Consider the following 25527-nt stretch of genomic DNA (forward strand, 5'->3'; position numbering starts at 1 on the left):
TTCTATGGTGTACACAGCAACTGAAAATAAACAGAACATACATTAGCCAAAAGTCTAAATGCAAATTTTTTTCCATGATAGATTATAAGTAGTCTTACCCAGAACCCAGAATTTTTCTGGTATTATATTTTATAATACACTCTACAGAATTAAGTATGCAGACATGTACAGCAACTAGTATTTTATTTCTATATTGTATTTGAATTAATACCTTAACTAAAAAAAAAAAAAAAAAAAAAAAAAAAGGTTTAAGATAAATTCTAGAATTTAGGAACCTTAAGATGGAAGTCACACATTCAAACAACTACTCAAGTTTTCAGTAACAAGATATGCTAACAAATTATTTGACAAGCTTTTGGATAGTTTCTTTTTGCTTACAACAGCTGAGGTGACAATAGATGTTCCTGTTTCAGCAATTATTTTTCAGACTTTACTGTCTCTTCAGAATTTTTTTCATGTCTTTTAACCCATACATTTTAAGTATCAACACCAAAGCACTAATAAAGCATGCAGTTTACAGATTAAAAACTGCTGCATTTTGAATTCTGAAATTCAAAATAGGTAATTCTTAACTTTCAGGCTACATGTAGTCCATGTAGCACTCTCTCCCACTTCAGTTGCTCCGAACACTGCAAGGACACCAAAACCAGTAAGAATTACTACCTGCAGTACCTGCATGATGATGACCAGAAAGAGGCAGCTGTTCTGCCATCCTCAATTAACCTTAACAGACCAAATTAATATGTGCTATTGCAGTCACCATTTTTCAGAGGGGAGTGTGGAATATATCTCAACAGATTAAGCAATGTCACTTTGTTGTAAAATAAAGGCTCCACTGAATGAAGAATTTAGCAACAACAAACACATTATGCCACAATTTACAAAGTGATTGTGGTTACAGAACCTCCTATGCATGAAACATGGGCTAAAGAAGCAGATGCTAAAGACCATGTTATTAATTCAAAGACACAATTATTAACCATCAAAAAATGACATAATCACTAACAAAAATATATCTGCAGTCTGCCACTGTAAAACTCTTTGCTTGCTGAGTTCACCTAATTTCATGTCTCCTTCAGCAAACACTTGTTCTTGATCCTTCTTTCACGCTGTCAAAAAATCTCATTTTGACTCTAACTTCACCAGTGACAAAGACAACAATTTCTCTCACCTTTCAAAACCAAACATCTGGGCTAAGCCCTAACAGAAAATATTTTCATTTCTTGCTAGCATACATGGGGATGTCAGAAAAGGAAATAGTTTATCAGCTCTGGCATTTTTGTTAAGGAAATAGTTTATCAGCTCTGACATTTTTTATTAACTACTGTAACTGCTACACTGCTGATCAATGGAATTAAAACCAGTAAACCTATGCACCTGTTCTTTCGCTAGGAAAAAGCTTACCAGATCAGAGGAATACAAGTGAGAGCCAGCCCTCCAAATTTTCTCCTCTCTACCCCCACCTACACCAAAAATCCCACCATAAAAACAAACATGCAAATCCACAAGCAAGAAAAGTGGCTGCTGATAGAGAGTTACCCAGCATCCCCTGAATTATGAATGCACTGCTTCAAACATTCTTTCACTGATGTCACTACAGATGGCCTTGAGTATTTTTTCTATTTGGTAACTATGAAAAGCAGAAGCTTCTATACCAGTCAACATTTTTGCAGCAAATTCCTTGTTTAGACAAAGCGGTCAAGCCTTAAAGAAGTACCCAGATTCTACCAACACCAATTTTTTTTTTTTTAATAGGAAAGAAATAAAACAGTCAATCTCTTCCAACACTGAAGAAAGCTCTTGTAGCCTGAGGATCAGCTGTCTGTTCTGTAGTTCTCACTACAAGTTTTCACTCTCCTTAGTGGAAGACATGCTCCCAGTGCCTTAGTGCAACTCCTTTGCTTGCCACAGTGCAGTTTTTGGGTACTTCTCCTCCCCAGAGCACATTCAGCAGCTCATCAAGAAGGGGAAGTCATCCGCCTACTCTGTAACAAAGCACTCCAATCACTCTTCATATGACGACTTGGCAGCAAAAGCTAGACTCAAACTGAACAGTTCCTTCCAACCACAACAGCAAGAAGAGAGAGATGAGTAGATTTTAATCACTGTATTATATGTGAGCAAATGACATGACTGGTGTATCTTCTGTGGTCTCTAAAAAGAAAGAGCTATGTACTGAAGACTGAAGACCAGAGTTGATATCAGTGACACTTATGATGCATCATGTGTGAAACATCACACAGCCAAGAAAATGATCTTGAATGAACTGGCAATAGCAAAGCACCAGTCTGCTTATGTCAGAAAGGTAGTTTGCAAATAAAACTCATTAGCCAGGAAATATTTCAAATATTAACAATCTTCATGTTTTTCCAGTTGTGAAAAAAAGGGACTATACATCTGTTTGAGAGGCTCAAGTCTATAAAAACAAACTGGGAAACCACCACCATAACTCACTAATTTCATATTCCAGACTCAACTACCACAGTTTAATTATAGGTAATAAAGGCAGAAGGCACTAAAAAGGAATTCTGATGTTAGGACTTTGTTTTACCTTACTCTTTTGCTGATAATTCTAATTTTTAAACAGTGAGTCTGGTATTACATTTGGCTGAGATACAGCTTTCCTTATATTCTTTAAGTGTGATGTTACCCAAATTATAAAGAAATAGGACCTCATAAACCTCACCTGTTTTTTCTGCCATTAGACATGGTAAAATCCAGGTAGTGCAATGTGCACCAGACACCTCTAATGAACCTGCATACCAAGCAATAATCTCATAAGGGATGCTCTCCAAGCTGCAGATTATCAAACCACAGTGATCAGCACAAGTATGGGTGCAGCTGATGCCAAATTTTAGAGCCGAATTTCCCAGAGCAGTCACAGCTTGCACTTTTCATTGTGAGAAGCTGGTATAGACACAGACCTTCAGGCAAACATGAACTATCAAAGCATGTAAGATTTTGGCTCCTGATTCTTTGTCCCTGCATAAAAAGGTCAACATACACTGATAAAAAATCTGATACCATAACCTAGATGAGAAGATGCTAATTAACAAGGGTGAGGTGCCTGGTCACATGAGTAAAGAAGCCTGTGCTAATGTTCTTTACTTCTGCAACTCAACTCTTCAAAGTCTAAGTTAGTACCTGCAGTGCATCATAAGCATGTCCTTGTAATGGAATTCACTGCAGTTCCAGTGATCAAAAGGTACATTATTTTAACAATGGAAATAAGTTTTTGCAAATTTTGGGGAGATGAGTCCTTGAGTTACTGGCCCAAAATTGACTGGCAAAAATATGTAGCTACTCATTGTGAAGCAAATATAAATTGAGAAAATGCCCTTTTCAAAGAGCAATTAATTTTTTTCTTACTGCACATAGTTTAAGCACCTTTGTAAAATGCTCACTTGATTTATGAAAACTGATACAAATCTATTACTCAAAAGCAAAATATATTAATTCAGCAGATATATATTCTTCCTCTTCCACCCCTTACTCTTTCGAATGAGACTGGAGAGAGAAATGAAGTCAATCAAAAGCTTCCTAGATACATTTTGAAATGCTGGGAATATAGATAAATATACACAGTATTCAATTCTGGTAAACTCCTTGTGCATTTGAGAATTTGACATGTTTTCCCCCATGTATTTTTTTCATTTAGCACCTTTGGTAACTGCGGAGAAAATTGTGAAACTTGTTGTCATGCAACATATCAGAAGTGTCACAAGGGTTAAATCAGTATCCTGTCATACAGTGTTCTATCAGACAGGGGTGAATAACAGATGCCTAGAAGGCAGAAGAGTAATGTGGAAAGCATATAAAGTCATGTGCCCTGGATGCTCTCCTAGGCCCATGAACTTCCTGAACCAATGAAGATGCTTCTCCAGCCAGAAGATCAGACTGAGCAAGCTCCAACAATACGAACTTGGGTGTTGACTTGTAAGGTATTTTAATTAAAAGAAACAAAACGAGCTGGTCTTACAAGGTTACCTCCAGAGACTGAAAGAGAATGCCTTTTGTGCCTCAACCTGAAGAAAACACTAGTTTCCTTACAGAAAGGAAGCCTGCATCACACACAAAACTAGAGAATTAGCGAGTACCGCATTCTTCCTGCTTCACACAAAACCAGTTGAGTGACACAGGCAAGTGGCTTCTTTACCTGAAGTTGAGTAGCTGAAGCACATACATTTGCATTCTCAACATGTCTCCAACTCAGAAAAGCAAAAGAAAACAGAAGGGTTTTGGATTTGTATATATACTAATCTATAGATTGGTTGTTTCTTAATTTCCAGATTTCTCTGACTTTAACAGAGAAAGTTCTTTGACATTAGACTTGACAAAAAGGTGGTGTCAATGTAACTAAATAGAGCAAGTGCCCCATTTTAAGTTAGGAATCTAATGTAGATCCCATGCAACAAAATCACGCCTTTTCCAAACAGTTATCAAAACCACATACACAAGTAGTAGAGTTTATCCAACCATGTCACCAAGTGTGATTGGAATGAATCTAGGAGTGTAATGAACTTTCAGCAGCATTGTGCAGTCTAGCATGATATGTGAACAAAACCTGAGGCAGATCTGGATGAAATGTCAATTTACTGTCAACAATTTCTCACATTCAACAAACTCCAAGGGAAATGACGTTTCCTTTAGCAATATTTCTTTAAAATTCCAACAATCTCAAATTCACACATTCCAAGTGTATCAAATGTACTGTGTAAACATTTGGATGTACATTATGGGCAACCTACTTTTAAGTAAATGTATTTAAAATGTAGGAACAACAGTGATCTGAATAAATTCTCTAGTTGCTAAAATTCTTTGCTATTTTTTGTATAAGGGATTAGAGTTCATGAGAAAACAGACCATTTTGCTAAACCTCTATCAACCTTATATTACTTCAAGTGACTCCCATGGCTTTAAGGATATTTATATCTACTGTATATCTAGTAGATGCAAACTACTAAAGATGATTTCATCTCAAACATTTCAGCTCAAGAAAACTTCCAATAGCAAAACTGTTAACGATATCATTCTTCCATTCCCTTACCACACTATTCCTCCCCTAATATTTACATCAAGCCTTACAAGGGTATAAATCTGTTTACTTTGCAGTACAGCACATTCATGATACACCTTCACTTTCTAAATGCCCCCTTTTCATCTGTCTTCTTGTTCTTAGTTCATGTGATTAGAAGAGTAACTGTAGGCAGTGCAGATTCTAGATTCAAAGGGAGGGATATTAAGACAGGTTTATGATTGGGTAAAAATCTGGAGAATACAGCCTTTCCGACACTATCCTGTCCTTAAAGTAAAGCATGTCCCTTACATTACTTAGAGTAACATAAGGTCTCCACACCTGCAAGAAGGCCTCAATATTTGAACACTGCCAAGCAATTGCTTTCAAGCCCAGCTTAAGCCTTCAAAGAATATCCTGCCAAATATGAGAGTTCGCAAACAAGAAACACGAAAACTTTACAAAAATCCCCTAATCAAAACACTTCAAAGGAAATGCAAAATGAGATTATCAATATGAAACTGAAATAAAGAACTTCAGAATCCTGCCCTACTAAAGAGAAAATTTTGTCTGAGATTGGGACCTTGCTCAAATTGAGTGAAGCAAGAAGAACCTCCATTCACCACAGAAGAATATGTTGATCAAGGATTAAAATATTACTGTAACCAGAAGTATATTTTCATACATTACCTATCATTTCTATGAAACACGGGTAGGATGTCAACTTCATCTAAAATATCTCCACATTTAAAAATTTTTTTGATAAGCAATTCTAGCTTATGTTGTGGTAGTATCCTAAAAAACTCAATACACAAGTGCTCCATTATCAAAAGGTACCTCTATCAAAAAATTTAGTTAAAGAACTTAAACTTCACTTTTGATACTGTCAGAACTGAATTAACAAAGATAAAGGCAATGTATTGAGATCTGTGAAGATCCACATTCTCCCACAAAGTAGGTGCAAGAACTAAATAGAAACTGCTCTGTAAAAGTATTCTTCAGCCTTCACCCCAGATGGCCATCCGAAAGATCTCCAATATGAAGACCTGTTTTAAACAGAGGAAGTCATATAGATAATGAGGGCTCTGCCAAAATAGCCTCTGAGCAACAAACTCCCAAAGCTACAGAGAACAACAGTAATCATTACTGTTTGCAGGTTAGAACACCTCAGTTATTCCCATTTAACAACAGGGGAGAGTAACATTTAAAAGAGAATACAAGGAACAGAATGCTGGTAAAAAAAGTCAAGTAGTTGAGGAGCTGCCTTTAGGTGTAAGGTTTTCTTCTTGTTTTCTTCAAAGCCCTGAATCTTTGATACTGAAAATGTTGCAGAATTTGTTCCAGAAAAATATTGGTGTTGCTTCAGAAACACAAGAAAGAGGCTTAGATATTAAATAACCAAATGAGTATTCCAGACTTAGTCCAAGTAGTCCCCTGGCACAGTGATATGGGAGAACCTGCCTCAGCTCTATCCCATTCCCAGAGGCTCAATGTATACAGAGAACATTTAGGATCTCTTCAAGTGAGCTAAAGATTTGCATATCCTAACATACAGCATGCATTTCTTTTGATAAATGTGAGATTACCTGGACTACCTTCAAAGTGGTAAAATATGGTTTGCTTTACATTAAAACAGCATTAAAAAAACCTCCAACTGTTATAAACCAGAAATAGAAGGCCATTGTAATCTCATCTCCAAGTGGAATACAGTAAGTGTGTCTATAGCAAATATTTATCAACTTAATACTGGTTTTGATTTTCTGAGATCCTTAGATAAAGTAACTTTTATTAACTATTACTCCTGCTTAAGTTGGCATGTTTTTGAAACAACTGATTAAACCCACACACTCGTAGCACACCAAAAATGTCACGGGAAGAATGTCTTGACTTACAAGTGAAAATAAATATTAGATCTTTCTTTAGCCTAGGTATGATACGGGTTGATAGCTCAGCATAAACATGAACTTGGAACAAGTTTGGTCTACTAAATGCTACATGCTACCTATTAAAAAACACCCTTCAGGTACAGTACTTATTCAGAAACTAAACATGCATTTTATGCCTGTTTAAAATCCTTAAATAGCAAAGACAGAAAAGCCAGAATTTGAATGTGAAAACCCTGTCTGATTTAAAAGGCAAAAACTCAAAAGCTTAAATCTGCATTATTTGACTTCCAAGGTGCTTGGCACCTGCAGCTTGTTCCCACCAAAGGCTGAGTTACTCAGCATTTCTCAGAGTTGGTTCACAGATTTTAAACTAAACTTTGGGGCTCCATATCGAAACTTTTTTGAAAACTGCTTTTGGCAACTTAAGTTTTAATAAATCACAAGAGGATTGCTGCCTGAGACTATAACCTAAATGACAAGAGATGAATTCACAATATACAGCTACCAAAAAAGCCACCCAAACCAAAGAAGGAACACATAATGAATCAAGATCTAACACACAGGTGATTTATTTTAATTGACAGAAGGCAGCAATCCCCCTGGTGCAGTTTCCATGTATTGTACAGAGCCATTCCCAAGTAAGAGATTTGTGCTACTTTTAACACTGTATTAGATCTATACTATTTCTTCAGTGCTTTTAGCTTTGACAAGAACAGCTTATGTAAAAAGCCAAAATATAATGAAGAATGACTTGAAGTATTTATGGTACTGTCTTGAAACTACCTGCAGCAAGGGGGGAAAAATCATCTTTGGAAGTCCACAAAACAAAAAAGCATGCATAGCTTTCTTCAGAGCATAAGCATACAAACTCTAGACAACCTTTAAAAGATACCTCAGAGAACATCACATTTATTGATAGTAGAAAAAGGTGCACAGAATACATTCCCAATATCGAAGTCTGGAATTACTATGAACTGAAAACTTTTACAGTTTTTAAAGAAAATAACTTAAATCAAAAGGTAAGTTTACAATAGCTCTAACAAAAAGCACACTGCTCTACAAGTTTGAATTCATACTGCATTCACCAAAATAATTTATTAACTATAACCTAATTTTCTTGTAGCAGAGATGCAGTAGAGTAGGGCTTACCATGAGATATTTTGCTATTCAGTTTAGAAACTCAATATTCTCTTACCTAGGACTGGTTACTGACATCAGGAAATAAAACAACAAAATCACACAACACCAAAAGCTAAAACAAATTCTGAAGGAAAAAGGGGGCAGAGTGACTTACTCTGTCTTTAATCAGAAGTATAGCCACAGTTTTGTTAGACTGAGTACAAATCAGTTCTGTAAAATGAGGCATTTTCATACAGCTTTGTTATTTAGTGACATTTACATTGGGTTTTTTTGTATAGAGGTGATTTCTGAAAGCTACTCTGTGCAAACAACACACAGTCAATCACGCACAGAGGCTCCATGAACACCTACTCCAGAACCACTTTTGACTGTTGGGAAGAAAAAGGATTGAAGCTACCTATACACAGTAACAAGCTCATGGTAAGACAAGTTAAGACTGAAGTAGTTCTCACAACTAACAGGTACATTGGTGAAATTAACTTCCTTCCTTCTCCCTTTTGTTTAATGGAAGCAGCAACCAGTTGTAAGGTAGAGAGAACATGGAGCTAAGCTCCTGGAGGCTATTTTTTCTCCTTGAGGCTGTATTTTCATAACTCAACATTACTGTTCTAATAACTGCAGATCCACAGTCAGTTTTTTTGCCACCAAAGCCATAGTAAAACTGATGTGCTAGAGAACATGCTCCCTGACACAGGTTATATTCAAGCAGAGGGGTAATCTCACCTCAGAACATTACATTCTAGACTTCAAACTGTCCACTCTGCAGAGCAGCTGTACAAGTACCTAAATCATCAAAACCACAGCAGCTGGCAGGTCACTACATGATGCTTGCTACTACATGATACGGAGTACAGCAGCCCTCTGTAGGTCAATTACACCAATCTATTAATGCAATCTACATATACAACCTTCTCTATCAGCTTTAAATTTTCTGGGTTTTTGTTTGTTATTTGTTGTTTGGTTTTTGCAGTGGATGGAGGTTTTTTGGGGGTTTGTTTGTTTGTTTTGGGGCTTTTTTGTTTGGTTGCTTTTTTGTTTTGTTTTAATTTGCACAACTAAACAGATCAAAAAACTTTTCAACTTACTGTTCATGGAAGTCCAGCATTGGTGGCTCAAACCGGAGAGGTCGGCAATTTCCCCGATACAGGGATACACTGCAAGAAAAATTGAAATGCTGTAAAAGATAGTATTAAATGACATATTTTTGCCCCCTTTCCATCTCAAATAGCTCCTTATTAGCAAAATTCATTAATACTAATATAGCAACTAATTCAAAAGAAGAAGCAAACAAAAAAAAACTTCTCCAGTCAAAATACCGCAATTTTACAACATGATTATGCAGTGCTTCCAAGAAAGATTATGTAAAAGTACATATCTTGAAAAGGGACATAATTGAAGTGTAAAGCTCTCCTTTATATAATGATGGCTGAGTGAAACAACACATTAAAAATGTTTACATCATCCTTCATAGCAATGTCCAACATTGCAATGAAAGATGTTCTGGATATTGTCCAGTGTGTAACAGTAATTTTGGATGCGTTTGAAGGTACTGAGGCCACATGTGAGAAAACACCCAATACTGTTCAAAACTTGCAATATCCAGAAGACAATGACTCTGCTTTGGAAGCATTCCTTAGCTTTGCTTATACTAATGTCCCCCTGGAAACTCTAGGAGAATTCTGGTAGCTGAAGGCCAAAACTTAAACAGCACTTAAACAATCCAGCAGTGAAGTCAACAAAGCACCCGGAAGCATTCTCTGCTACTGCTTATTTTATCAGTACAGTTATATAGAGCACAACAGTTAACCCACAACAAAAAATATAAGTAAAATATACAAAGCGGCTTCATTGACCTAAATATTTTTTATTATTCAGAATGATGCGATTGTCATCACAGTTAAGCATCTCTGTAGCTGTTACACTTTAATTGAGCTGAGTAAAAATCCTATTCATAAACAAAATAGGGAGACAACAACATAAAAAAAATAGCGAAGACTAAAGAATAAGATCAATGGCTCCTGAATGGCAAGACCAACAGCTGTTTTTTTTTTTTTTTTCTTCAAATGCTTTTTTTTCCTGTTACTAAAACAGCCTTAATGGTTTAGATCCTTGTTTTCTGACTTTATATCAATCCTAGATGTCCAAACACAGAGCTGCAGTCATTTATCCTGGGTAAGGAAAGATACTTCACAGACCCAGTTCTATCCAGAGCTAGGCAGCCCTGCCTCAGCATGGAGGAGCAGCCAGGAAATGGGACACGCACTTGTGGCTTGTCTTATGAAAGCTGAGGCCTTAAGTAAAGATCAATCCAATTCCAACCAGTGCAATTCCAGGAAAACTAATTATTGATCAAATTCAGATGTCTTTCCATGCTTCAGAACCACCTCAACAAGGAAGCTATTTACAGAAGTAAAAGTTTAAGAACAGGCTAGGAAATCTTAATTGTATCCTTTAATCAAAATAAAATCAAAAGCATTTTAAAGAAAATTACATTGTCTCAATGACTCACTAGAACTCTGAGACTGAATCTTCACACTCCAAGTATGATTAGCATGCTGTGTATTAATTTCCAGCGCTCTATGTTTGGATGTCAAAGCATCTTCAATGCTACAGAGTCTAGTCACTAAAAACAGCTTTATCCACATAAAAGTAATAAAACACTACCAGGAGAGGAGTGGGTTTAGTACATGCAGTCAGCCTTAGTATATACTTAAATGTGCATGTCTGTGTGTGTGCACATATGCCATGTGTGTGCAGATCACAGTACAACAGAAGTGAAAATACAAGAAGACACCAAAAGGAAAAACTATTCAAGTCAACAAAAAAAAAATTTAAATTCTTGGTACTACAAAGTGTGGCTGTGAGACATTACAGTTGTCAAATAAGAGAGTGCTTGGGTACACCTTCACAGGCTAAAGTCGAACCTCAAACTGAGGAATAAATGCTCAACAAAATGAGGTTTACAGAGACACCAGACATAGGAGAATACAACTGGAAAACTATACTAGCAGTTAGGTTTCATAAGGATAAAACAAGTCACTAGTACGTCTTCAGAGTTTACAGTCTAATTTAAAAAACCATTTAGAGTGCATTTCTAAATCAAAAAGGTCAAAAATCTCCTGTACCTCTATTGTCCAAGTAACATTAAACAGAAACCACTCATCTTTGCATGAACTTAAAAATAATTCTGTACATTTCTTCCAAAATTAAAACTTTGAACAGTTAGACAGCACCTCTTTTGTGTTGGTAATTATTGGCAGAATGACATATCAATTCCTTTTATGGAAAAATACTAAAAATATTTACAATATTTACAAATACAATAATTATTATCTTTATTTCAAATGCATTGAAAACACTGTCAATGGTAACTTGGCCTAACTTGAACAATCATGACATACTCAATTCTCCACATACACATGAAGGCTAGGCAACATTTTCTCAGGACACAGAGCTGTATTATCCTGGAAAGCAAGTTGGACAACACAGATTTTTAAAATTTGTTGCATTTGGTTGAAGTTTGGTTAAGGCAACAATATCATAATGAATCCCAACTATTATAATAAAAGTAAGAGCTGTAATAAGATTCAAATGAGAGCAAGCAATATAGGGATTCACAAACTTTGCCTTCTGAAGGGCCCAACATGAGTCAACTTGCAGCAGACAAGGAAATGATGATAATGTCTGCTCTGCTGGGCACTTGCTCACCGAAGGCTGGATACACCCATGGGTAGGGCAACTTTACAGCATAATGACATGAAGTTAATTACTATTGTATGCATGTAGAAATATGGCTCCCGGTCTTATATCACAATTTAAACTTTTTTCCTTCCCTACCCCTCCAAGTTTTCTAGCTTTTAAAGACTTCTTTTTAAGAAGAACAACATGAAAAAGAAAATATGCATCTGGAAGAAAGGACAGCAGATATCTGCCAGCAGACTAAGAACAGGCCAGGAGTCATATGGACCCATAATTTAAATGTTCTCAACATCTTTTTCCTTCTGCAAAATTTTGATTTTAAAAATGAGACTTGAGAGTTAACTACACATAGTCCCCAGCAGGACTGTTATCCTCCTTGTTCCATCCATGCTGTATCTGAGTGGACATTTCCCTCAACTACTAACTAAGATACTGCTGCTACCCAGATGCAATTCACTGAAATGCACCTTCATGTCTCAATAGTCACATATGCTGCCATAAACATCGTCAAAATAGCAATGCCTGCAAAGGCTGTAGCTGACATGGGTGTCCATCTGTGCTAAGCCACAATATTTTTCTGTCTTAAGGACATTCTTCAGCACTTCCATAATGCTTTGCTGTTCATCAGAGCATTAGGCACTCAATTTTAGATAATCAATGCACATCTTTGCATTTGCAGATGAAGAAAAGGCTTCTCACATCCAATATTTAAAGATTTCTGCAAAGTTGGGCAGCAACTGTGTCTGTATCCTCGCTTTACCTTTCTAGCTGTTCTGGGATTTCTGTAGGAGTTGTGTGCTCTGTGGAATCTTATCTGTAAAATCTTTAATTTCTACTGCAGGAAATTCAAATCTAAGCATACTCCACATGTATTTTTTTCCCACATTACTTCAGCAGTTGTTTAAAGGGTTTTATTTCCTCTCTTGTGCCATAAATTGTAAAGAAATAAAGACAGCAGAATTAAGCTGCGAAACGACTTAATTCTCACTATTTTATTTAGCAACAAGAACTCTTAGAAAGCTGCTACTTTATTTCCGTTACCACAAAATCAAATAAAAGCGTATCTAAAAATAACTATGTGAACCTTTAAAATGACAAATTGGTAAATACTTCACAGTGGGTATTTTTTGTGCCATAATCCTCAAAAGAGCCACTGTAGACTTTTTGAGCTAAAAATGTTCTGTAAGTAACCTGAGTGCATCCACAGCTTGTTAATATTTAAAAATAAAGCTGAGCTGCTTATATCAGAAAAGATATTTTAATTTTTAAAACTTGATTATTTTTTTTTTATAAATATGGGTACTAATCACAGGTTCAGTGAGAAAGTGAACTCTCACAAAACAATTGACCACTTCAGTATCTGGCAGAAGCTGCTGCTAAAAATGCAGATGAATAAAAAGACTAGCAAGAATGGTGTTTTTTTTATAGTAGCTGGCTCAGATATGTCAATATTAACCTTATATCAGGAAAACACACTCATAACAGGCAAAGTTCAAAGCCAGCAATTCCCAAGGGGGAGTGTCTGGGGAAAGAACAGGGAGAAGTTTGAATAGATGCACTGTAACCTGACCATGGGCAGGAACAAAACAAACTAAATTGCTAGTTCATCTCCCTCCTTCCACTTAGTACTAAAAAGTAGATAGAAGAACTGAATAAACTGTCTAAACAGGGAAAAAATATTGGCAAGCTATACCAAGAAGAAGAAATAATCTCTAATAAGGGCAAGGAAAGATGAGTCATCTAGAGAAGTTAAGTATTGTTTTTAGCAATGCTACTGAAAAAAAATAACCTAGAAAAAGACTTAAAGGAAAGATTCATGCAAAACCAGTAACAGCAGTGAGAGAGAAAAACCAAAGCAAATTTGGTGTTAGCTATGTAACATGGTATCAGAGACCTCGTAATGCAGACCTTCATCACATTGTGACTGAATTTCAAATAGGCTAGCACTCTTCAGTGGAACGGACTATTTATTTTCAGATAGCTAAACCAGCGTATTAACAGAACACACTCTAGAACACTGAAGTTTCCAATACAGAAAGCAATCTTCTTAGTTGAGAAATTAAAATTAAAAAATCCTGTAAGCAATCTAGTCCATGGCCTCAATCTCAAGAACCACCAAATTCAGTTGTTTTCTGGGAAACAATATTGCATCTAATCTATGGATGCCAACATAGGCACTTTCTTTCTGCCATTGAGATTTCATTATTTAAACAAGATACTATTCTATTTAAACAAGGTCTGGCTACATCCAAGACACAGAAATACATTAATCATTGTTATCTTTTGTTCAACTGTCATTCCTGTAAATTCATGTTCTCATACTTGCAGTCTGACTGACATACTGCAGCACATAACTACAGCTGTTTGCATTCCTGTCCACAGCTGGAGATTTCATAGGTTTTTCAAAACTTTCAAAAAGAAGGATCTTAAGCCCACAATTAAGCAACTATACACACAGTAAAATAGGAACTCATTTGAAATGGAAAATTCTTTTACTAGATTTCCTGAAAAGGAACAGAAAACAGGTTGTGGAAAAAACATAAATGTATTTACTGAAAATGCACTATGACAGTTCGCAGAATGCTACTATCAAAGAAACAAGCTGGATTATTACTGTTCAATGCATTCATTAGACAAACAAGAATATCTGATGATTCTTCAGAGAAAACTTAGGGATCAGGGAGAAAAGAGGCCACTTATTTTCCTTCTCAGACACCATATGTGGCAAACTCTTCAGTAACAGGTTATGTCTTCAGGACAGGAGAGGACAACACAGGGTCATGGGATGTCTAATCTGGAGAAAAGGAGGCTCAAAGGTGATTGGACCTCACTGCTCTCTACAACCACCTGAAAGGAGGTTGTAGCCATGTAGGGCTCAGACTCCTCCCAGGCAACCAGAGACAGAACAAGAGGAAATGGCCTCAAGCTGTGCCAGGGAGATTCAGGTTGGGTATTCCAAAAAAAAATCATCATGTGGTTAAGTACTGTAACAGCCTCCCTAGGGAAGAGGTGACATCACCTCACAAAATGAGTAGATGTACAGCTCTGTGATATGGCTTAGTGGGCATGGTGGCACATCGCTGAAGGTAGGAGGTGGTGATCTTGGAGGTCTTTTCCAACCTTAATGATTTTATGATGGCACAAAGGAATGCAGGGAAGAATCTATCAAAAATAACATCAAGTTTTTCTTTGAAGAGTACATCAAGAATTTTTGAAGTAGGCAAACTTTCTCCTCAATAAAAGAAACTACAGAAAAAAATATTTTAAAAAAATCTACAAGAAGACTTTCAGTTTAATTACACAGAATTACTCTGTGGTATACATTACAAAGTGAATCGAAGAATTCTTCAGTTTTTTTATTCCACTTTTTATTCCAGATTATGTGAAGCTTCTTCCTCAAGAAGGGCCATAAAGATGATCACAAGGACAAAGCACCTCTCCTACAAAGACAGGCTGGGAGAGTTGGGGCTGCCCAGCCTGAAGAAGAGAAGGCTCTGAGGTGACCTTAGAGCACCTTCCAGTACCCAAAACAGTATCCATAAGAGAGGTGGAGAGGGACTTTTCACAAGGTCATTTAGTGCTAGGACAAGAAGGAGAGGGCTTTAAACTGAAAGAGGGAAGGTTTAGATGAGATATTAGGAAGGACTTCTTTACTGACTGGGTAGTGAGGGACAGGAACCCAGCCCATGGCAGAGGAATGGAACTAGCTTAATCTTTAAGGTCCCTTCCAACGCAAACCATTCTATGATTTAGCTGTTCAATATTAAAAACTATCTCACATTTTAGTTTCATTTCCTCTGAATGAGAAAAATAATTGGAAAAAAAATCACATGGTTTGTATGTGATCTTTTTTACACTAAACCGTTATTATTCCTATGAAAAGTATCACAAATCTTACAATTAAAGTCTATGTTAAACTTTTAGAAAGATGCTTACCTTTTCTGTTGATATGAACTGAGGCCTAAAGTTGTCTCAGTCTGTAAAAGAAAAAAAAAATTAAATTTAAGAGACCAACAGCATTATACCACCAGTGAGGAAAAAAACCCAACCTACCAACCTGGCAACTGCAACAAGTTAGTAAATCAGCTTGAAAGCATAAAGGAGTTTTCTGAGCTGGAGCAGAAAATGTAAATTGGCTTTTTCCAATTAAAGAAATTAAGTTTGGCCTTGGACATGAATTGTGGTAGTAATGCCCACAACCTAGAAAACAAGCAGCAACTTAACAACCTAAAAACTGAGAGAAGAAAAAAGTTCAGGAAATTATAACACTGTATGAAGCAAAAGAAAAACCTAGCATAGATAGATGTAAGAAACTAACTACAAAGAAAAGCATATAAAACAAGAAATAGTCCACCAATTATCTCATTGATGTAATTTAACACCTAGAAAACAAAGGCTATAATCCCCTTTTGACTAGGAAACATCATCTCCTTCTCTGCTAATGATCTTCTAGCCTCTATTATTCATACCCTTCCTTCCACTCTGCTGGACATTTCAGTTAATTACCTGAAAACAAGGAGGTTACGTTGTCTAGGGACTTCCAGTTAGTTTACTCTCGCCTAAGAAATACCAACTGGTTTGGAAGTCTGACTATGAGTGTCCTTCTGATACAGCTAATGTTAAAACATACCAGACTTGCAAAACTTCAGTCTTACCACAGGATTTGGAATCAAACTGAGGATTTTAGTCATCCTCTTAAAGACATTTCATGGCCAACCAGAATATTTATCCTCTGAGAGTGGGGAAAAAAGCTCACAGGTCTGATGAAGTCCATAGTGCACCTTGACCAGTTCACCTCTAGTACAACAAAGCCACTTATTTGCAAGGGGAATGCAAACTTGTATCTCATTTCAGAACTAAAAATCAAGTCCCTTTTGCTGGACACTTTCCTGATTTCTATTCCAGCTAAAAATTACACTTTCTTTTTTTTTCTAAGCTAAAAGTATTTTTTAAAATAGTTTATTAAAAATTATCTTTACTTAAAATATAGATTCTTTTATTAGAGAAATATGATTTTGCTATTTCTTGGAAATTTTATAATTACTTCTATTAAATCACTGAGTCTACAAGCATTAATGTTTGATTCATGTCAAGGATCAATTTTGGATTGTAAATCTAAGTAGCATTCCAGATTTAAATGAAGTTACTTGGTTTACTCACCCTCCAGCTTGCCCTCCAGTCAAACTAAAGAAAGCTGGAAGTGTATTATTTACCATTGTAAGACAAAGCGAATCTGTTGGTAACTTGAGGATTTACTTGCAATTTTGAAAGGTAACACAGAGCATCTCATAAGATTTTTTTGTTGTTGTTTGTGTTTGGACAATGCTCTCAAGCACATGGTGTGAATCTTGGGGCTGTCCTGTGCAGGGCCAAGAGTTTGACTTGTTGATCCTTGCGGTCCCTTCCAATTCAGAACATTCTGAGATTATAATTCCATGATTTCTTTATTTTGCTTTACCTATTGAAGTGTCTTTATCTTATCCCATGAGTTTTCTCCCATTTACTCCTCAGATTCCCTTCCCCCATCCCATCCCATGGGGGAAACAGAGCAAGAAGCTGTGTGAGGATGAGCTTCTAGCTGGAGTTAAACCACAAGAACTGGGCTTACTCTGTGAAATTAACAGATATACAAAACTGTATATAAAACCTTGTAATCCTTACCAATGTTCTTTAAAGCACATTAATTGCAAAAAATTAAATAAAACATTTCTTTCAACAATGAAGGGCTTTTTTTTTTTTTCTTTCAAAACATAACTAAAGCACATAATTAAATTACCAGCAGTTACCTGACAGATGATGGAGCTAACAGGTTCAGATCCTGTGACAGGGCAACTAAAATAGCCATTACCAGCACTGTCCCATCCTTCACAACTAGCTTTGGCTCTTACAAGGCAGCATGTTCTATTAAGTATTAAATAATTTCATGCAGAAAGTTGTTAGTTATATGTACTCTTAAGCATCATAATTTGCTGTCAATACTACTAATATTAGACTCAGTCTAAGATTCCACCTAGGCCAACTTTTAGACAGAAGGCAGTGGAGATCAAATTTAACTCCAGAAAAACGCAGAAACAAATGGAAATACTCATAACTGACGAAAGTGCAACTACTACATTGCCATGGCTGCAGTTAACTGCTGGGAGTTGAATTATCTGACTGCACACCCAAGGTTTTCCCCTATGTTCTGAAATTACTGATTTGCTATGAAAATATTAAGTCGAATATCTGTAGATCAGGTTTAAAATCATAAATCACTCTGCTAAGACTGGTATTTATTTCTGAGATATATTTAAGAGCAAAAGTCCATCAAAGATTCATGCCTACAAGGAAAAGCCTGGTTTTTGCTTTCAGATGTCCATTAAACACAAGCAGTATTATAAATTCATTTTAATTACACTTCCTGTTTTTTGAGCAGGAGCTGCTTGCTTTTACTCTGTTCGATTGTTTTTGTGCGTATTTTGTTGTGTGGATTTTGTTGGAGTTTTTAAAGTACGTTTTTTGGATCAGCCTCAATCAAGAGCAAAGAAATAGCATACCAACTTCAACAACTATAGCATCATGGAACTAAACCAAAAATAAATCTCATGTGGCAGTTTCTAGAATTACGACTCTTTTTTATTACACGTCAATCTTTCAAGTCATGCAGTAAATAAAAACATACAACTGTGTTCAGTTACAAGTCCCAAACACTTTAAAAAAAAAAAAAAATTGATCTCCAGGTATAATTGTGGACCTATTGTACTCCAGTCTGGCCTGCTATTTTTCCTGTGTGACTGCACAAAACTGTCAGCAATTAAAGCCATGTACTAATCAATCCACTATTTATTGTATAGGCTTTGCTTAATACTGTTGGTTTATCAGGTAAAGAGAAATAAAACTATGCTCTTTTAAAAACACAGCTTCATCTTTTCTTCCATAAAGGGTACATTGTAAAAGAGCAGAATTAGAAAAGTATTATTTATATGTAACATTTATTAAATCTTATCTGTACTGAAGAAGCATTACAAATAACAAAATAGTGCAATGTACAGATCAGGAAGTACAATGCATGTGTACACTATTAGTATTTCAAGATCTATAATAAGATAAGTTACAGGAAAATGAAAACCCTTCAATTGGATTAATTTCCCAATCCAAATCCCTAACAACAAAACCTAAGGTCAGCACAAAAGGAACAGCAGAAGTATACAACTGCGTGGGGAAAAAGTGAGAAAGGGAAAAATCACCCCTTTTACCAGTACTGTGCATTTATGATGCTTCCACCCAAAAGGCTGTGTTCAAGACTTGAAGATAGGTGATTCTTTTTTTTTTTTAATTTAAAGACATCAGATAATATTTAGGCTGTTGCTCCTAACCATATCATGCCTGAATTTAATCTCTTATATAACCCTAGTAGGATTAAACTATAAATCAGGGATTTCAGTATAAAGATCTTCAGAAAACTTGCACAGAGTGAGCTAGAAAATTAGAAGACAGTCAGCCAACACCATGGATTCAAGACTTAGGAATAGTTTCTCTCCACAGGGTTATATTCTTAAGACCGATTTCACAGAGAATCTGTACACTTTAAAGACTCTGTAATTGTGGAAGACATCAGACAATAATCTTGCATACATGGAGAATCAAAATCCATACCTTACAGCCTAAAGGCCGTCTCCAAAGAAATACCCATGGTTGTTAACCTCAGCCAGAACATAAAAACAAAAAATCCAACTAAACAAACAAACAGTCACAACCACCAAGTTAATTTTAATGTCTCATCAAGTTGTTATAATAGCTATTCTTCACTTCTTGGTAAGAGGTCATATTACCTAGCACTACATTCAGTCATCTAAACATAGGCATCTGCTGCCACTTGAGATAAACGTCCTAGGGCAGCCTGCCTGGTCCCAGACTGACATCCAGAATGACAGAGTTTCTCCTACACCCTGTGCCACATCTGCCAGGTCCACAGATGCCCGGGACAGTCCAAGACATCTCAAATAGCACTGGTTACCTATGTTTAAGCAACTAAACTAGAGCTCAGAAGTCTTCAACAAGGACATTTGGGGCAATGCAAGGAGGCAGGGGTTCAAGACCTGGGATTTCCAGCACCAAATATATTTCTTTAATGTTAACAAAATTCTCAACAACCAAAGTTTTCTATATTCCTACACAAGAGAGTAGCCACATCAATTTAAAAAACTGTTGCAGTCTGAAAGACTCAGAACATTTTACATCTCGCTATTTCACAGCTGGTTGCTTCTTGTAGAAGAGGCATGTGCTGCGTGCAACTAAACGTTAAGAGATAGCTACGAAAGTGATACATAAATAGCAGCTTAAATCTTTACTGTTCTTAAATCTCCATGAGCTCTATGCTAATAATTAGTATAATTAAAATAAACTTAATTAATGAGATGTATCTTGCTTTAGGTAATGATAAAACAAATGCTGTAATCTGAAAGGTAGCTAAAAGTCGACTGAAGTGATTCTTGCCCTGGTCTTACACGACCCAAACTCACATAAAGAAACAACAACCCCATCAGTTGACTGTAGCTGACGCAACACATGCTGTTGACACTGGCTTTGCAACAGTCACTCCTGGGCACCAATTATTTTTAATCTAAAGCCTGGGGATGGCAACTCTTCCAGTACAAGAAGCAGAAGAACTTCAGCTGTTCACAAGCCATGGCAATGAACTAGGATGGCTCTTACTCCTTTATAAAATCACACACATGGGAAAGAAAGCTCCAGAGGCCATCTAGTCAGCTGTTGCTCAGCGGAGGTCTCATTAGTGCAGGTGAGATTTGGGCCATCATGTTTTGGGTATCTCAAAAGACAGAAATTCTACAACTTCTTTTAATAACCTGGTCCAGTGTTTGAACATCCTGAAGTTTAAAAGTCTTGTTTTCTTTTTTTTCTTGCATGAGAATCTCTGTCCAAAGCTTGTCATCCTTCCACTGCACACAATGAAAATTCTGATTCCTGTTAATTCCACACTGCCCACAGCAACCACTTTTTCTCTCTGTCTTTTCTCCTAATAGCTGAAAAAATATATCCTAACATGAGAAGCCTTCCAGCCCCCGACCATCCTGCATTACTCTGCTGTGCCTGCTCCAATATATCAGTGCCTTCCTCACACTGATTAGCCCAGACTGGACACAATATTCAGCTGCAGCCCCACAGGAGAGGGAAATCACCCTTTATCTTCTGGATCCACATTTGTTCACAATTCAGTAGGCTGGCAATTGTCTTTGCTACAATAGCACATGGAGAACTTATGGTCAACCTTTTCTCTACCAGAATGCCCTCAAGTCTTACCTGCAGTGCTGCTGTCACAGCCCAGGCTACGCTGTCACACAGGGCCGTTCCCTCTCAGGTGCAGAGATCTGTCTGAGCTGAAGGTCACGAGGTTCCCGTCAGCCTGCCGAAGGCGCTCTGAACAGCAGCCTTGCCTTCCAGTGTAACAGCTACTTTGGCCAATTTGGTATCATCTCTAAACTCACTGAGAATACTCTCCATGCCACCAACCAGGCTGCTAAAGACAACATTGAGCAATGCTGTCCTCAGTTCCAGGCTCCATCACAGGTAACCAACTGGCAGCTGAACTCTGTCCTGTAGAATACACCCATCAAGGTCAATGGTCCAGTCACTTTACTGCCCACCTATGAGCCTGTATTCTTAACGCTTTGGCTATATAGATATCAATGGAGATCACATCAAATCCCTTTAAAAAGGGATTTTATACTATATGAAAATTAATGAATGAACTAATGAATATAAAATATGAAAAAATTGATTTATATAAATATGAAAATTTGAGGTAATTAAAAAATACACTTAGACTTCACTTCCTGAAAACACTATTGCTGATACACCAGAACTGAAAGCTTGCCACCTGTGTTAAGAGAATTCTTTGCTGTGCCACTGAGAATGAAGTATAGATCATGCAGAAAACAGTAAACTCCCACCAGTAAGAGACCAACACAGCTGAGTCCTACAAAGGTAATTCGGTTCCACATCTTCTGTGTTACAAAGCCACTGCAAATCATATTAAGGTCCTATCTCTTTGTCATGTAGGACCATTGCAATTCTCACTATCAGTCTTTGTAATGAGCAGTTTACAGCAGTCTATGAACAAAGACAGCGAATATGTATTAAGTATATACAAGCACACAGGCTTTCTTTATTCTCACTACTTCAGCTCTTCTGCAAGCCAGCAATTATCAGTAAAATAATTTCTAGAAGTTTCCCTGTAAAAAATGGTTGCAAACACTTATGATTATTGCGGCAGATTTGTGTTAAGGTAATTTGACTGAAAAGTCTTACCACTCTCCTTTCTCATTTTAGCAATACACTACTTTAAAAATACTACTACATAAGCAGAAGTACTTTCCAAACAGTCTGAATTAAAAAAAAAAAAAAAGAAAAAAAGAAAACTTTGCTCTGAAAAATAAATTTTACTTTACCATTCATTTTTCAAAGTAAAGTCCTCAAAAAGCAAACTAGTATGTTGGCTTAACATGAAAGGACAAATTATTAAAAGTAACAGTTGTAGTTTATTTCATCCCCTCCTAATAGTTGCAGATGACATCATTGTCAGAGACGTGAAGCATCTGTCAGGTCTGGACAAGGTTTCAAATAATCAGGACGACACATGGAGGGGATGGCCTGAGACTGACGTAGCAAAGTTCAGCTGAAGGAGAGCTTAAATGTAAAACTGGGAAGGGAATAACTGACAGCACACTAAAGAAAACAATGTACCTGGAAAGCACAGTGAAATACAAACTATATGAGCAAACAAAATGCTGTCAAAAACTTAGAACTGATTTTGGCATTACTAAAACAAGCGTTATTAGACAGGGAAGAAACTACTCTGTCCTCTCTCTGAGCACAACGTCTCAAATAAGTGCTACACTTTCAGTAGTGACAAAAGTCCAGTAAATTTAGAGTGTTGTAAAAAACTTGCATGAAGAAGCTGCAGGCAGATTGCAGCACAACATTATCATGATGAAGAGGCAAAACAACCTAACAAAAAACCCAAGTACACATACCCTTGAGAAAAAAGGAGCAGCAAAATCAGCTTAGGCATGAAACTTACATACTTCTCTAGATGTTTTAAGAAGAGTCAAGCACCTGCCAGGCATAGCCCATCTACACCCAACACCACCTGAAAAATGAATACATGATCTCCCAAGGTCCTTTACAATCAACAGTCTATGACTCTGAAGTGCCAAACAACTATACAGACATCTGCAAACCACCTGCTACTGAAAAAAACCACAAACCCTACATTGCACTTATATTAATACTATTCTTACCCTATGTTCAGGATCTAAATGAATTATTTGAAGAGTTCAAAAAGTTGAGTTCTTAAAGGGACCGATTCATGTGAGTAGACAGAATTAAGAAATGCCCTCATTATTTTATTTAAGCCACAGGCAGAACTAGCATAAAGTTATTTAGATATAAATCTTTAATCTGAACACATAAGCTAAAGAATAGAATTCTCACTTTTCTCAGAAGGTTGAACTACACAGTATAGCACTTTCTAAACCACAAACTGTAAGTCCACACCCAGAGAGTACAGTCTCTACTTTTGCTAGTTATCCAGTAGCATAAGCTCATGAAATTTCCACTGTCAGTTTATTTTTACCAATGAAATGCTTTTGTACTTAAATATTTAAAGATTTATTCTCTTTCAATAAATAGTGGTTTTCAGTCAGACTATTCAAATCAAACTTTTCAACACATTCATTTTTTACATGAAAGTTCCTAAAGTGTGATTGAAAGATATAAGGAGTATTTTACCAAAAGTATGTACTCCAAATTAGTACAAAAAACCAGTATCAAGAGGGTTCACACCAACTGGAAGGAAGTGGCAAGAATCCCTAAAAATAATATTATTCAAGCTTTGGCATTTCATTTACCTTACTTGTAAAGCAACTTTCAAACAAGAAAAAGCTTGTTCTACTCTAAAGATATCAGATTCTTGGGAGAAGTGGAGATAAACCAAGACTGGAGATGGCTTTGATACCACAATGATTATTAATCATTTTATGTACTGAATTGGTTATTTTTTATATTAAAAAAAAAAACCCAAACCATTTGTTTGAAGGTGACATAGCATTAGACAATACTGATTTAGTACTACATCATAGTATTTGTAATGAACAACACACATTTGTGAAAGCTTATGGAAAGGCCAAAAGAGAAACAGTCAGTGACATCACAGTAGGTTTAAAACTTTAGTAACTGCTGTTCACAAGACATAAGTCTGGTTTCCTAACAGTGTAACTGCTTTTTTTAAATTGCAGGTAGTCACAAGATGTCACCATATTAATATCTACATGAAATTACCCAATAATCTGTAAGCTAGAGAAAACAATATACACTATCATTGTCATTAAAAGGAAGTGGTTTCACTTATGTAGGTATGTTTGGCTTAAGAGTCACAACCATAACTTAAAACATACAAACCACTTATCAGAAGTTTTGTCTCTCTTGTTTTGTTTTAAATAAAACATTCAGCAACATATTAAGGGAAGTGGCAGCCCAATGCAGAATTGCTTGAATTTGTCCCACCATAACAATATTGCTACATCTTGCAAGTTAGTATAATTAACAAACCTTTTACTTTCCCATCTTGATATGGCTTATTGAGTGGTTCACAGCAGTACCATTACTTTCTAGTCTAAGAACTAGTGGTTAATACAGTGCTAAAATGAGTAAGATAATTACAGATCTTTAAGATTAATTTGAACTAGCTTAAAAAAATTCATCTTGGTGAGAAAGGAACACTTAAACTACAGATGACTGAATGCAACTACCTATCATCTTTACCTTAAACACTGGGCCAATGATGTCTCTGTTGTTTTTATTAAACCAAATGTGTTCTAGTAGAGTATGTAAAAGAAAAGAAACTAAGCCTTGTGGGTTTTTTCCTTATATTTATGGTGATATGTGGTATCTTCATGCAAGTCAAAGAAATATCCACAGTTGAAAGCTTTGATAATAGAAACTGTAACCACTTAATGGAAAACTTCTACTGCTCTACACATCCGAACATAAGTCTATACACAGATATCTATCATGAGAATGTTTAGCACATGACAGCTGAACAACTGGCTAATGAAGAACCTGAGCCTTTTTTGTTTGCTTGTTTGGTAGTGTATATTTTTTGAGGGGCTTGTAGCGGAGGTTTCTTATTTGTTTTTAACTGCAATGTTTCCTGTAACCAGTTTACATAGATTTGAAGAATCTTACTCTTGTACATTACACTACAGTAAGATATTCCTGAGTTACATTAAGGACCAAGGATTGAAGAAAGAAAAGAACTAACCTAAACAACTTGGTAGGCAGGGAGAAAACAAAAAAGACATCATAAATCTGAAATATGTAATATGTTGATGCATATATTGCCTTTTCTCAACTCCACAGGAGATAGGAGTTATAAATCAAGCACTGCACTGGTAACTCCTCTGCTCCTTTCAAGTAGTAGACTATCACCATCAAGGATTTTTAAGAAATATATTCTCAACATACATGCAAGACACAAAATACATGCATATGAAATCCTAGTAAATAGAACTTCACAGCCATAGAGCTCTATTATCAAGCCATGTTGCTATGTATGTCATCCTAGCTACTACCACCATCTCAAAATTTCAGCATATATTCTTTAAAATTAATTTTTTTCCCGTTTTGACTCAGACCAAAAGAGATCTGACAGGAATGGCAAGATCATACACGAAAAACAACTATTTGCAACAGTAATTACTTCACTGCAGTAATTAGAATTTCTTTAAA

At 36.3% G+C, this 25527-nt stretch overlaps 1 protein-coding gene across 3 annotated transcripts in view; it reads right to left on the reverse strand.

Annotated features, from left to right (window-relative positions):
* Positions 1-25527, reverse strand: part of TMEM131 (transmembrane protein 131) — a 92190-nt gene that overhangs the window by 46695 nt on the left and 19968 nt on the right. For all 3 annotated transcript variants that reach the window (XM_041468463.1, XM_041468464.1, XM_041468462.1), the window contains exons 3-4: positions 15676-15716; positions 9126-9194 (exon numbers count right to left, since the gene is read on the reverse strand). In XM_041468463.1, coding sequence (XP_041324397.1) covers positions 9126-9194; positions 15676-15716 — 110 coding nt within the window. The remainder of the gene's footprint in view (positions 1-9125; positions 9195-15675; positions 15717-25527) is intronic.

This window comes from Pyrgilauda ruficollis, unplaced genomic scaffold, assembly GCF_017590135.1.
Source record: "Pyrgilauda ruficollis isolate IOZ18807 unplaced genomic scaffold, ASM1759013v1 scaffold22, whole genome shotgun sequence".
Classification (NCBI taxonomy): domain Eukaryota; kingdom Metazoa; phylum Chordata; class Aves; order Passeriformes; family Passeridae; genus Pyrgilauda; species Pyrgilauda ruficollis.